The sequence below is a fragment of the Octopus bimaculoides genome, chromosome 1, assembly GCF_046866305.1.
Source record: "Octopus bimaculoides isolate indiv1 chromosome 1, ASM4686630v1, whole genome shotgun sequence".
In the NCBI taxonomy this organism is placed as follows: Eukaryota; Metazoa; Mollusca; class Cephalopoda; order Octopoda; family Octopodidae; genus Octopus; species Octopus bimaculoides.
Genome location: NC_142928.1, coordinates 82232550 through 82247549, shown reverse-complemented (window position 1 = coordinate 82247549; position 15000 = coordinate 82232550). Strand labels below are relative to the sequence as shown.

Genomic DNA, 15000 nt, shown 5'->3' with positions numbered 1-15000 from the left:
TTATATGAATCGATGGAAATCATATTGGGACGATCTGCATCCAGAATTAAATCATTTTACTGCGAAGCAACTCCACCAACAAGCAACCTTTGTAGAACATAAGGTTAGTAACTGTAACTTCATTTAAGAAATCTAAAATTAAGTTACTTTCCAACTCTATAAGCAAAAATGAAAACGTGAATGAGGTAAGACCACCACGTGGTTTTGCAGCTAGCGACATTCCAACAGATACCATAGTGCCTGAAGCCAAACTACATTACTGGTTAAAGTAACTGACCACTGTTCCCCTACTACGACTATGGTAAATAGCAGGCACAACCTCAACGATTATTGTAGTAGTAGTAGTAGTGGTAGTCAGGATTATATGAAAATTTCCGAGAAAAAATAACCTTGACTTTGAAATACTCCCTACCAAAGTAAGTAAAAAGAACAACAAGATACGGCATTAAAAGCTGTTAATGAAATTGGTAATGAGTATTTACAGCAGTGTGATGAACTCACATTCTGGCAGATCAACGCCTGTCTATATGCTCTTGCTACCACTGCAAAGCAGTACATGAATGCCATTCAAAAAGTGAACAAAACCGAAACAGCAAAGTACCGCCATGGGTTTTGAAGACAGAGAAGAAGATAACTGGGTTACGGAAGACCATCAGTCATGTGATGGTGCTTATTGCGTGCAAACAAGCAAACCACTATACGTCCCACCAACAGAAAGTAAAGAAGGAGACAGAAATGATGTTTGGAGACAGCAAAAAGAGGTCACTCACTTGCAAACTGATTACTCTCAAGCAGGAGCTAAAAGCTGTCAGTGAGAAATTCCGACATCCGAAAAGAATAACCGAGAGAAAAATAATAGACAAAAATTTAACCGGAACCAGGCAGCAGTATACAGAGACATGAGAGGAGGAGCAGTGAACATCACAGAAGCTCCTTCCTCCGCGAGAAGACATAAACTCCTTCTAGAGAAAAATCTGGAGTGAAGAGGAGTTTAACAAAGACCATATCTTACAATGGCACCTGTAACAACACGTGTCACTAAAGAATATTACAGCTGAATAAAGAAAATTTGGACTTCAGAACTCTTTACATTCAATAAAACAGTGGCCCACAATGTGTCTGCAGTACTAGTACTCATACCAACATTTGGGCCGCTTGATTGGACGCTTGATGAGATCTGAGCCATAGATGTGAAAACCCGAAAAATACTAACACACATAATTTCCACATAAACAGTGACGCAGACCGTTTCTTACCTAAAACGAAAACAAGCGGCAGAGGCTTAACATCGATCCAAAATGCCTTTGAATGCAGTATCATATCCCTTCGGCAACATCTTTTAACCACCAAGTGCCGAAGTGCAATCCCTTCACCAGGTTTGCATACATGAGGCTGATGACATCATAAGACTTGAAAGGCAGCTCCTTGAGCAACATTCCTTATCTGATAACATTAAATACACGCCAAAGAAGTCGCACGACTCTACCGCAACGTGTCATCAGATGAAAGGATGAGCATATATGAACAGAAGCATGGATATGTTTGTAGAAAGCTCTGTGTTGATATTAACATTAATCATCAAAGCAGTTTATCATGGACCAATAGCCGTATTACTACCTCCCACTTTCAAGGGTATGCGTTTGCAATCCAGGAACAGGAAATACCAACCAAATATCTGATGCACAAAAGGGATAGAGATGCAGGAGAAGCAGTAAAGTGTGACAACCGATGCAGACTTTGTGGAGTTGACACCGAAGATATCACCCACACCATAAGCAGTTGTCCGAAAATGTCATCACGGTGTTATCTACCGATAAGACATGATGTTGTAGCTAGGACACTAATGAAATCCGTCGGAAGGATAACCCTGAGGACAAATAAATAAGAACCCACAGTACGTAGCCGCCATAGCAACTCATAATAAAATAGAGTACTGGTGGAATATCCCAATGAAAACCTCAATAAAATGTAAGCACAACAGACCTGATATAATGATATGGCATATAGAAGAGAAACTGTGTACAGTTGTGGAAATTAGCTGCCCTGCGGATGTTAACATAAAGCTGAAGATCAGTGAAAACGAGAATACCTACGCTGAACTATAGAGAGATCTGCGGTTATTCTATCCAGATTACAAGTTCAGGTTTATATCTGTAATTATTGAGCCCTGGTATATGTAATACACTACCTAATTACCAACCATGAGAAATTAGGCTTCTTAAAACCCTAAAGGAGAAAGCTAATTCGAAGACTACAGATCCAATCCCTCACTGGAACTGTAAAAATCTGTAAAACTTCCCAGAAGTTTATCATTTAAATATATATGAGCATGTCTAGAAATGCAACTATCTGCATGAAAATACATACATAAGACAAAACATACAAATCTGCACATATACATACATACATACAAAAATACCCTGTTGTTGGTATTGAAATTCCAATGAAAGATCCTTAGATCTAGATTACAAACTGGCTCTTTCTCCAGTGGCAAGAAATCTTGAAATAAAACTGAATAATGGCATACCTACCTACCTACCTACCTACCTACTTACATACCTACATACATACATACATACATACATACATACATATATACACGCACACATGTATATAATACATGCAAGCATGCATACATACATACATACATACATACATACATACATACATACAGCATTATACAGTATATTGAACATTGGATCGATAGCCTGAAATGCAAGTTTGTAACAGGTACATACATATATACACGCACACATGTATATAATACATACAAGCATACATACATACATACATACATACATACATACATACATACATACATACATACATACATACATAACCACCAAGTGTCGAAGTTCACCCCTTGATGAAGTCTGCAGACATGAGTTAAATACCATCATGAGATTGGGAAGGCAACTACTTGACAAGCATTCCCTATTCGACAACCCTGAACTCTTACCCAAAGAAATTGCAAGACTCTACCGTAACATAACATCAGAGGAGAGGATGAATGCATTCCAGCAGAAGACCATGCATGGATACGTTAACAGAAAGCTCCAGGGTGATAACAACATTGACAACCAGAGCAGTCTATCGTGGACAAACAATCGGGTCACCAACTCTCACTTTGAAGGGTATGCCTTTGCTATTCAAGAACAAGAAATAGCAACCAAATTCCTAATAAACAAATGGGACAGAGAGGCGGGCAAAGCACCACAATGTAATAATCGATGCAGACTCTGTGGAATCAGTGTCGAAGATATCACCCACATCATTAGCAGCTGTCCAAAAATGTCATCACGGTATTACCTACCTATGAGACATGATGTTGTGGCAAAGACACTGTACAATGAAATCCGCCGACAGGATAACCCCGGGGCTAAGGAGATGAAAACCCATAATGAGGTAGAGGCCATTACCACTCACAATATGAAAGAGTATTGGTGGAATGTCCCAATAAAAACCTCAATAAAGTGCAGACATAATAGACCGGATATAGTCATCTGGGACAGAGAAGAGAAACTCTGTACAGTAGTAGAAATCAGCTGTCCTGCGGATGTCAACATCCCACTAAAGATTAGAGAAAAAGAGAACAACTACGCCGAGCTACTGAGAAATTTACAGATACTCCACCCAGACTACAAGTTCAGATTCATACCCGTGATTGTTGGGGCATTGGGATATGTAACGAACTGCCTCAACAAAAACCTGGAAAAACTAGGGTTCTCAAAACCTGAAAGAAAAAGGCTGATTAGAAGACTACAGATTCAAGCCATCAATGGAACTGTAAAGATATGTAAAACTTTCCAAAAATTTAGCACATAAATACATATGCATGCATCTAGACATAAAAACGCATCCATAAAACAAACATACAAATCTGGGCATACACTAACACCAAATACTGCACACACACACACACACACACATATGCACAAATACCTAGATGATGTTGATAAAAGTTCCAATGAAGGAGCCTTGAATCTATGTTAGAGTCCGGCTCTTTCTCTATGGACAGGAAATACAGAAATGAAACTGATTGATAACATACATACATACATACATACATACATACATACATACATACATACATACATACATACATGCATGCATGCATGCATGCATACATACATACATACATACATACATACATACATACATACATACATATAGCTTTATACAGTATATTGAACATCGGATCGATAGCCTGAAATGCAAGTCTGTAACAGATAGATAAGAATGTGTGTATGAGCTAATGAGAGAGCAAGAGAGAGAAAGAGAGCGTAGGTAAAGAAAAACTGGAGAAGAACGAAAAACAGTTTGACGTAGCAGAAATTTTCGTAGTTCACACATACACACGCCCTACACAAATGCTCCTCTGTTACAACATTCAGTCTCTCTACACTCTCTTTGTTGGTCCAAAAATTTTAAACACGGAACTCACGGAAACGTTAAATGATGATAAAGGCTTATTATTACTGAGTTTATTACAATAAGAATACAATTGATTTCGTTAATGTAAAATAAATTATGTTAAAGAAACTAATATATGATATAGTTAGTAGTCAACATGTGTGTTGAAGGGGACGATATCCGTTAATAACCAATAATACAAATAACCTCAGTAATTGCTTTGTACGAAGGGGTGCTGAAAAGTTCCTGGCTGTGGGTAAATGAAAAAAAAAAGATCAGTTAATTATGATTTTATTCAATCTATTCCCCTCTCAGATTCATACACTTATTGCGAATATCTTTCAGTTTTTCTAAGTCCTCTAAAAGAACTTGGAAGATTGGAACTCCAGCCAGGCCTTCCGTGTTACCCTAAAAACCTGGAACTTTTCAGCAGCCCCTCGTACATTTTTTGAAAATTATGAAGATATATATATATATATATATATATATATATATATATATATATATACCAGTTGAATAAAGTTACAACATTGTTACCACTTCTGGTAACACATAATCCACATCATCAAAACATTTTTTAACATCATCAAAATAAGTTTGCCAATCATGAAACAAAGTGAGGAATTAAAAATCAAATATTTATCTTAAGCAAAAGGCAACCACATAACCTGAAAAAACTATTAACAAAGGCAAAATTCAATACGAACAAAAGGGATAGAATATTTACAGTATCCAAGAGTAATGATAACAGATGTGGAATGTCTCAGTACATGCATAATATTAGATCCTTTAGAACAAAAAATGGACAGATTTTTACAAATACAGATATCAACTACAAAAGCAGCAATTTGATCTAGTGCCTTAAATGCCCTAATTGCGAGGAACTATATATTGGCGAGACGGGAATGCATTATCAGAATGCTCACAAATTCACAGACGACAAATCTGGAGCACTAATGTTCGCCAAATTCCATTAAGCGAACATGTAGAAACATGTGGTCAGAAAATTTTTCAAATTTTTCCTTCTCACAAACTACATGAAACAAATGAGGCTGGAAGAAAGATAAAGAAAAACGTTTCATTAAAATGTTCAACCTTGTTCTGAACGGAAATAACAACAATAATATAGCAACCAGTTAATGATGTGGATTAAAAAATATCTTTAACATATGAATATAAACAAATTACAGAAGAATCCCACCAAGTGAAATAAAAACGATCGAAACCAACGAAGTTTGCTCACTCATAAAACCATTGCATCTAAAACATAAGCTAATTAGTTAAAATAAAGGCGGGATTTATGCCAGTAATATCGGTGCACCCGGCAAACTGTGACGGTTAAGCTGCATGCAGATTGGTCAAAAATGTATTCGAAAAATTCATCTTGTCGAAATCTTGTAAAAGGTATAAAAAGGAAGAAGTCAGTCATTTTACTACGGTTGTCAAGCACTCAACTCAACTGTCAGTCAATACATTTTGAAATCTGATGTTTACTACGAACGTATGAAAGCAGTAATTGAACTTTATGAATATTAGTAAATATTTTTAACACTTCAACATTGTAAATTTTTTTTTTAATACAATAATAAAAAACGTAAAACCAGAAAGCTTGTAACTTTTTTCAACTGATATATTATTCTGTGCACATTTACACAAATTTTGAAATACATATATATATATACATGGATGACATAATTTTAATGAAGGATACTTACTTGCTTAATAAAAGAATACATTTTCGACTAGATTGGATTGCTGATAATATATTTTCTGCTATCAATTTTCCCACAGGGAAGTCCCGGTGATGAATATTCAAACGTAAGTTTTCCTTTTCTTCTAATTCTGGAATCAAATAATTTAATGCAAAATCTCGATTTTCGTCGGCATAAATCACAAATGCATCATAAGTATATTCATCGGGAGTGAGTCGTTTGTAGGAATACTTTTCTCTGATCATGTAATATAAATATCGTAGCTTCCATCTAAAATGGTAAATGAGTGAGGCAACTAGAAATATAATCAGTATTACAACACCAAAACTTATCGCAATTATTATCCCTATCAAGGCTGAACAAGTGTGATTCAGAAAGCTTACGATCCTAACAAGCTGATTTCCTTTCAACTTCCATACTGTTCCGTTACGATAAGTACATTTCGAGTACATTATTTTCAAATGTGCTGAATTGCGTACTTTGTGCAGCCAAGTGAGAAATCTTATTTGTGCGCAACCACATTTTAATTTATTGTTTTGTATGTTGACAGTGAGTTTATGGTATTCAGATATCTTTTCAATAGCATTAAAAGTGTTTTCCGACAGTTCCTGTAAAATATTTCTAGATAAATCTAAATATGATAAATTTAACATATGACTAATTTTTACATCAAACGATTCCAATAAATTGTTGCGTAAATCTAAGATTCTGAGACTTTTCAGCTGTAACAAACTGTTGTTTGATAAATATTGAATGTGGTTATTTGAAAGATATAATTCTTTGAGGTTGGTTAAATTTAGAAAAGTTCTACTGAAACCTTCTTCGGCAACTTGCCCTGAAATTCCTATTGCGTTATTTTCGATATTCAAAAGTCGCAGACCAGTGAAAAATGTGAAGAATTCGTTACTGATATTATTGCATTGGTTGTGACTTAAATCCAGAATCTGTAATTGTTCTAAGCCTCGAACTGGGCCACTCCATGGACAAAATAAATTATTCGTTGCATTAATTAATCTTATTGCATTTGCATCTCTTATATGCAATGGTGGTATCGGAAGTTTATGTTGGCAACCTTGTAGTAAGAGTGTTTTAAGAGTTTTAGGGATTGTAAAACTATATGTAACATCCCGAATGAATAATTTACTACGAATGAATGGTAGCTCTCTATATGATAATGTCATACTAATGTCAATTAATTTAATGTTGGATAAAAACTTGATTTGAAATATATATTCTCCGTATGTAAATTTGTTGTTTCTCAAATAAGCGTATTCCAATGTGCTGGGCAAGGAGGGAATGCTATTCCAAGAAAGTATTTCAATATGATTTGAATTTAAAACAATTTTCTTCAATCCAGTTTTCTGTAAAGACTTTGTAAAACGTTCGGTAATAACAATGCCCGTTCCTACATTTAACTTTATATTACTAAAATATAATGTTTGGAATTCACTTGGTAATTTTAGATGTCTCAAGGACCGTGGAATTTCCTTCAGCAGCTTTTGTTTGTTAAATGAAATGCGTAGGAGGTGCAGATGTTCGAAAAATGATAATGTGTAGGCGTTAAATCTATCTAAGTGGCAGTAATCTAAATTCAAATGGGTTATTCTGGGAACATTTTTAAATGCATCTTTTGTAATATATCTAATAACGGAATTGCTTCTTTTTGAGGCAAAATTGATATATTTTAATTTTGTCAAATTCTTATATCCTGCACCAAACATAAAGAACGGACCACCTGATATGTATAAATCTTCTAGTGCAGTTAAATGAGATATAGTTCTATCAATAAAGTTCGTGTTTCCGTACACAGTGTTACCTCGTAGTTTCAGAATTTTCACTTCAGTTAAATTTCGGAAAAGATTTATAGGAAATGAAGAATAATTAATAGCTAATCTGTTGTATTCCAACGACAGTTCTCTCAAAGACCACAAACCTTGAAAGATGTTTGGCAGCAAATATTCAAGAAGGTTATCGTCAACTTTTAGCACCTCTAATAAGTTTAAATGCTTAATAATATCAGGAGGGATTCTTTTAATGTGGTTTCGACTTAAATCTAATGATATCGTATTTTCTGGAAAATAACTGGGTATTTGAGTTAGGTTTTTGTCAGTACAAGTTACTGTACAGTGTTGAAATTTGTCTTCGGTACAGTGGCAAACAACTGGACAATCTGTCTGACAATTTGCAATCACTGAAGTAAGTATTTTCAAGAAATAACCAAATATAATAATGAATATGTGTCTCATCTTTAGATAAACATTTCACCTGGAAACAAAGAAATAGAAGTAATTTAATGTTTATTTGTTAATTGATTGTTATAGGAAAAAATACTAGGTTAATCATCAAAAGAAAGTCGCAAAACGATGAAATCTCGATTTGATTGGTAGTTATATGTGAAAGACTAAAACAAGTTAAAGCCACATACGTAACTGCTTGTAATAAGTGAGATAAAATATTCAATCGAAGTTTATTAGACATAATATTACGTTTGTATATTTAGTATATTTTCGTAATGAGGAAAGTGTTCCATGTGAATGAGACCAAAGATCATGGAAAGTTCTTGGCAGTAAATGTTCAAGTGGATTATCAAGTTTTAGTACCTCTAATATTCGAATATTATCAGGTGGAATTCTTGTGTTATTCGTTTTCATTTTATACTCCAATATTTACCGAAGTAAATGAAAACACGCTTCCAGTTCTAGTGATAATACAATTAAAGATAGATGGTTATTATTACTCTGCTAGTAATGCGGAGCAATAATAAATTATATCTTTGTCTTCAGCTTATGTGAATCATTTATGTCTGATTAACGGCCGTTTTCCCTTAATTTGGAACAAATATAAGATATGTTGTAATTTTTCGATCTAACTGAAATGAAATGTGTTAAATCTGTGTAAACCATTACTGCTCCTCGTACATGGGTTTAGGGTCTGTCTCGCCAAAATGATATGTACGTCGTAGTTCCCTGACAGCATAATCGGTGTGGCTTTTGTTCTCCTATGTATGGAATTGCAAATTTTACAATGATTTGCTATAAGATGTAATAGGAATTTAAACTTTTCTGGTTGTCAGACATATTCGGCCAATGAAGTTAATAGAGCAAGATAGAATTTTCTTTTAAATTGCACACACGCACACACGCACACACGCGCACACACGCACGCGCACACACACACACACACACACACACACTGATATATACCGGTCCGTCCAGTGTAATTTTAACCTTAAATTGCGTGTTAAATAACCAATATTAAGAACTAGTACTTTTGTTCGTGTATTTTTAATTGCATCTTTATTATCAAATCTAGGTTTGAGGGTTACACATAGTATATGGAGAAAGCAAAAGAGGAGAGATTGATTATCAGATATTCAGTTACACCATCTTACGTAACTTTCATTATCTTCATGTGACTGTTCGTTACATAATGCAAATTACGTAATCAATGTTCATTGTCAGAGATGCGTAAGTTTTATATATAACATTATTGGAAAAAACGGTAACGGAATTATCCATCGTAGAGATCGCTAGACGAGCTAGCAGTTTGTATTAGAAGATGGGGGGAGAGAAAATTAACTTAGAATAGAATTAAGGGGAGGTAAACAGAGTATGCTACCAAAATGCTTATAAAGAGGATATCGATCAAGCTTTTGAATGGAAGTGTACCAAGTAGCACAGCCTTCTACGGGAAGCGGGATGGCAATCATGCCTCTTCCTAGTCGATTGAGCAGCAAGATATTCTCTTTCCAGTCAGTATGGAGAATGTTTACAGCCAATGGAATAAAAGGAAAAATGCCAAATTTAGCTGTGCGCAGGATGGAAGAGGCAGCACAAAGAGCCTCTTGCTTGTTATGGAGCAAGAGAGGGGAGTTAAAGTGGAAACCCGGAAAAGATAGTAAACAGTGATTTGGCCTCCAGTGCTCACTCTTCAACGGCAGAATGTTAGGGTTCAGGCGCGGTTCAGGCGCGAAACACCTGCTGATCACTGGATACTATTTGTTAAGGCGGAGGTAATAAACGACATCAGGAATAAAGATAACAGATGGCGCCTGAAATAAATGACAAAGTGTTGGACTACATCCGAGTAAGTAATACTCGTTAAAATCTATTTCGATTTTCCGAATGAACCGATGTATTTTAACTCTTTCTTACCTCCGTCACTCGCACTACACATGTAAACACGCTCGCCACACTGACAAAGCGCTGCTCTACATCCGAGTAAGTAATACTCATTAAAAGTGTTGGATTATATCCGAATAAGTACATTTGGAGTATATCCGATCAAGTACACATCACAAACACGTAAGTACGGAAACTAATTAATTACGTATACACCCCAGTTTTACATGAACACATTTTAATATTTCAAATTAACATTAAATAATGAATAAACAAGTGCACGCATACACATAAACGAATCGAATAAAAACAAGCGACAAAGACTAGTCATTATTGATCACAAAAGCATTAAACAGATATACATATATACCCTCCAACACGGCTAATAGATAAGAGCCGATGCCTAGTACGAACACGGAAGTGTTAATGACAATTAACAAAAAATCATGTCGGATCAGAGGCAATATTAACAATGACAAATAGTAAAAAATGAAAATAATAATAATAATAATAATAATAATAATAATAATAATAATAATAATAAAAGGAAACGGCTGGTGGTGACAGTGTGGTGCCCGGCAGGCTCAGCGATACTGGTCCGGCTCCAGCCTGTCGTTATCCAGTGATGGACCAGCACACACGGCGTAGACTGAACAAACAAATCAATGGTGTGGTCACGGAGTGTTACTACTTGAGCAACCCAGCAGGCAAAAATGGTACTCATATTAGGGGATACCGACAACGTATGTATGATCAATGGCGAGAAAGAGGATTGTTTCAACTCACAGAACAGAGATTATGTGATCAAGCTAGAGCAATAAGAAAAAATTGTTGGTTCAACGAGGTAGAGCTCGAAGCTATAAAAAGACGGGTATTGGAAAACAGAAGCAGAGGAAACGATGAAAATACAGTCCTTGGTGATAAAAGTAATCTCATAGTAGAAAACAGAGGTGAGACTTTAATAAACCATAGGAAAGGAACAGTGATAGCTTGTTCGATAAGAGACATATCAATGATGGTCTGGAAGAAAACAATAAAATTAACGGTGACATGACAGATGGGCAAAAGGCAATCTACGACAGATAAAGGCAAGACTACAGGAGAACGATAGCAACCTTATTTGCAACCTTGAAAAGGTTGATCGATGGAAATTGAACCAAAAAATGAAAAGTTTGAATGAAATTCTGAAATACATCACAACAAAAAACATCACAGAAACAAATAATCTCATCAAGGCAGCAAGTATTGTTGCAGCAGAAAATCTGAGTGTTGATGTCAAGAAGAAATATAATTGGAGTGACAAAAGAAAAGAGCCATGGTGGAAAAGAAGAATACAGGCGGGTTTAGGTATGCTCTCGAAGCACATTTCTGTGTGAGACCGAAAAGAGAAGAGAGAGCTTAAAAGCGAACAAAAATACAGGGCACTGAACAGGAAGTATGATACTGAGAGAAAGTGCCTGAAAGTGTGAATGGAGGTATTGAAACAGCGCTTCGTTGCAAAGAAAGCAAAGATGGTAAGATACGACCAAACAATGAAGGGTTACCAGCAGAATAGGTTATTCAGTATAGATCAGAAGAGTTTCTACAAAGAAATAAATGGAGAGTATACAGATGGAAACAACATAACCAGATAACATTGAAAGTCAAAGGTTTTGGAGTGATATGTAAAGCAAATACAAGGAACATAAGAAGGATGCTGAATGGTTGCAAGAACTGAAACAAACAGTAGTTTGTCCACAACAGGCAGAGCTAGTCATTCCAGTTAGGGAAGTGAAGGAAATCAGCAAAAATATGGGAAACTGGAAGGCCCCGGGACCAGATGGAGTTCAAGGCTACTGGATCAAAAGATTTGGTGAATGTCCTGCATGAATAGCTGCACAACTCAACACCTTGTTAAATGCTGACCAAGTAACACCAGAGAGGGCAGTGCTGTGCTTGAAAAACATCGAAAAAGGCAAATCGGGTAGACAATTTCAGGCCGATATCCTATCCTACTTGCCACTTATGTGGACATTATTGACTGGAATAGTTGCAGAGTCAATGTATGGACATGGAAAAAAAAACGAAGTCCTGCCACATAGGAGAAGGGGTGAAAGCGTAAGCGGAGAAGTATTAAGGATCAACTCCTGGTAGACAAAGCTGTACTTAGAGACTGCAAGAGGAGGAAAACTAACTTAGCCATGTCATGGATCGATTATCGTTAGGTGTACGATATGATCCAACATTCTTGGACTATGGAGTGTCTGAACCTATTTGGTATTGCATCGAATGTTGAACGATTGCTTGGAAAAAATATGGTGAAGTGGAGGACGGAGCTGACAGCATACGGAAGAAGTTTAGGGACAATAGAAATCAGGAGGGGCATCTTCCAAGGGGACAGCCTGACCCCTTTAATCTTTAGTGCATGATACCACTAACACTGATTCTGAGGAAAGCAAAAGCTGGGTATGTATTCAAGAGCCGCCAACAAAAATTCAACCACTTGTTATTCATGGATGACCTCAAACTTTATGGCTAAGATGAATCCCAAGTCAGTTCCCTCGTTGATACAATGTATACTTTCAGTGCTGATATCAGAATGGAGTTCGAACTGAAAAAGTGTGGTGCGTTAGTCTTGAAGAGAGGCAAAATCAAATGTAGGGACGGGCTAGCGATACCGTCGGAAGAGGTTATGGAGCAAATAGAAAAGACGCGCTATAAGTACCTGGGGATATTGGAAATGGATAATTTGATGGAGAAAGAAATGACAGAAAAATTTAAGGTAGAGTACTTGCGCAGACTGAGACTGGTACTTAAGTCGAAATTAAACGGATGGAATAAGGTTGAGGCTATCAGCACCTGGGCGGTTTCACTCTTTAAATATAGAGCAGGGGTAAATGTATTGGCAGTAGACGAACTAAACAGCTTAGACAGAAAGTCAAGTTGCTGACTAGATATGGGATAGTCCACCCAAAAAGTGACACAGACTGACTGAAAGTACCAAGAAAAAAGAGGGGGAAGAAGACTTATTGGATGAAACACAGCATTAGCGCAAAAGAAAACAACATAAAATGGTATGTAAAATATGTCACAGAACCGCTATTATTGGAAGTAAGTCGGTCAGGTTCGTGTAGTATGGAAGATTGCAAAGAAAAAGCACTGTACAAGTACTTGGGAATAAATGAAACTGAATATAGGTGGATAAAGAAAAGAATGCATGGACAATTTCATAGGGATGTTGAAGATAAGACAGAGAAAAATATAGCTATGGATGACTAAAAGGGATTTAAAACCGGAAATGGAGGCTTTAATCTGTACTACCTAAGTGCAAGCATTAATAACCAATTACATAAAATACAGAATAGACAACACATCAGAAAGTGATAAGTGCAGAATTTGTGGACAAAATGGTGAAACCGTAGGGCATATTACCAGCCAATGTACGCCACTAGCCCAGAAGGAATATAAGAGACGTCATGACAACATAGCAAGCATTGTCTATTGGATACTTTGCAACAAGTACAGACTTGACAGAGCAAAAAAGTGGTACGAACATAAACCCGAAGGCATCCTCGAAAATGATAATGCAAAGATCCTATGGGATTTTATGATTCAGTGCAACCATGAGATTGAGAATAGGAAGCCAGACGTGTTAATTGAGAAAGGAAACAAACGATGCTGGATCACAGATATAACATGCCCATCTGACAACAAGGTATGCGATGAGGAAGAAAAGTCGTAGATATGACAGGTTAACTTGGGAGGTTAAGCAGTTGTGGTCAATGAAAAAAGTGATAGTAGTACCAATAACTGTCGGAGCCCTGGGAAGAGTGAGTAAAAATCTTGAGAAGTACATGGAACAAATAGGGGCTGCAATAAGGGTGGAGCACTTGCAGAAAACAGTACTGCTTGGAACCGCTGGAATACTCCGGATGGTGCTCGAAAAATAAGAGGTGTTATCTTAGTTCACCGGCAGTGAACAGCTGACAGCGTAGTACATCTCCAGCGTTAGAACTTGTGCAAAGGCAATAATAATGATAATGATAATTTATTTTATTAGGCAGAGGAGTATAGATGAGGGGGATCATCACAAGGACAGAAAACAATTTATATGAGGATTTACATAAAGGATGTAGATAAAGAAAAAGAAAGATATTGAAATGTGATAAAAGTATACATAGAATACAAAGTAAGTAATAACATGAATGATGCAGTTCTCCTGATTCAGGAGAAACTCCAACTAGGGTTAATCAAGGAACCCCATAGATCCAGGATTACCCTGATCACCAAAGGTACGGCTCCCCCCTCTCTACGCTCTCCAATCTACAGCCGCATACTTAAGTAGCGCCTTTCGCGCTAAATATTTTTTGCCTCAGACGCAGTAGGTAATAGCGGTTTCAATTTTTGGTACAAGGCCAGTAGTTTCTGGAGAGGAGTCAAGTCGACTTACATTGACCCCAATGCTCAACTGCTACTTATTTTATTGACTCTGAAATGATGAAAAGTCAACCTCGGCGGCATTTTAACTCAATAATAAAACAATAACGTTCGTTACTGATTTACCTTTAAACCAAGGGTTTTCAACCCCTTTTTATCTATGGACCCCTTTGATTACTATTTCATTCTGGTGATCCCCCATAGTTATTTAATTTTTAAGAACTAGTTTCATATAAACTTCTTTTAAAATTCCTCTTTCGTTTTTCAAGCATTAACTTGTGTAGGTTGAACTGTGTAAAACGTTAGAGAAAAAAAAATAGCTGTTTATTGCAATACAT

At 36.4% G+C, this 15000-nt stretch overlaps 1 protein-coding gene across 1 annotated transcript in view; it reads right to left on the bottom strand.

Moving 5' to 3' along the window:
* Positions 1-15000, bottom strand: part of LOC106869589 (toll-like receptor 4) — a 17082-nt gene that overhangs the window by 1744 nt on the left and 338 nt on the right. The window contains exon 2 of the mRNA XM_089353130.1: positions 6129-8390. Within this exon, the coding sequence (XP_089209256.1) occupies positions 6129-8371 (2243 nt within the window). The 5' untranslated portion in view covers positions 8372-8390. The remainder of the gene's footprint in view (positions 1-6128; positions 8391-15000) is intronic.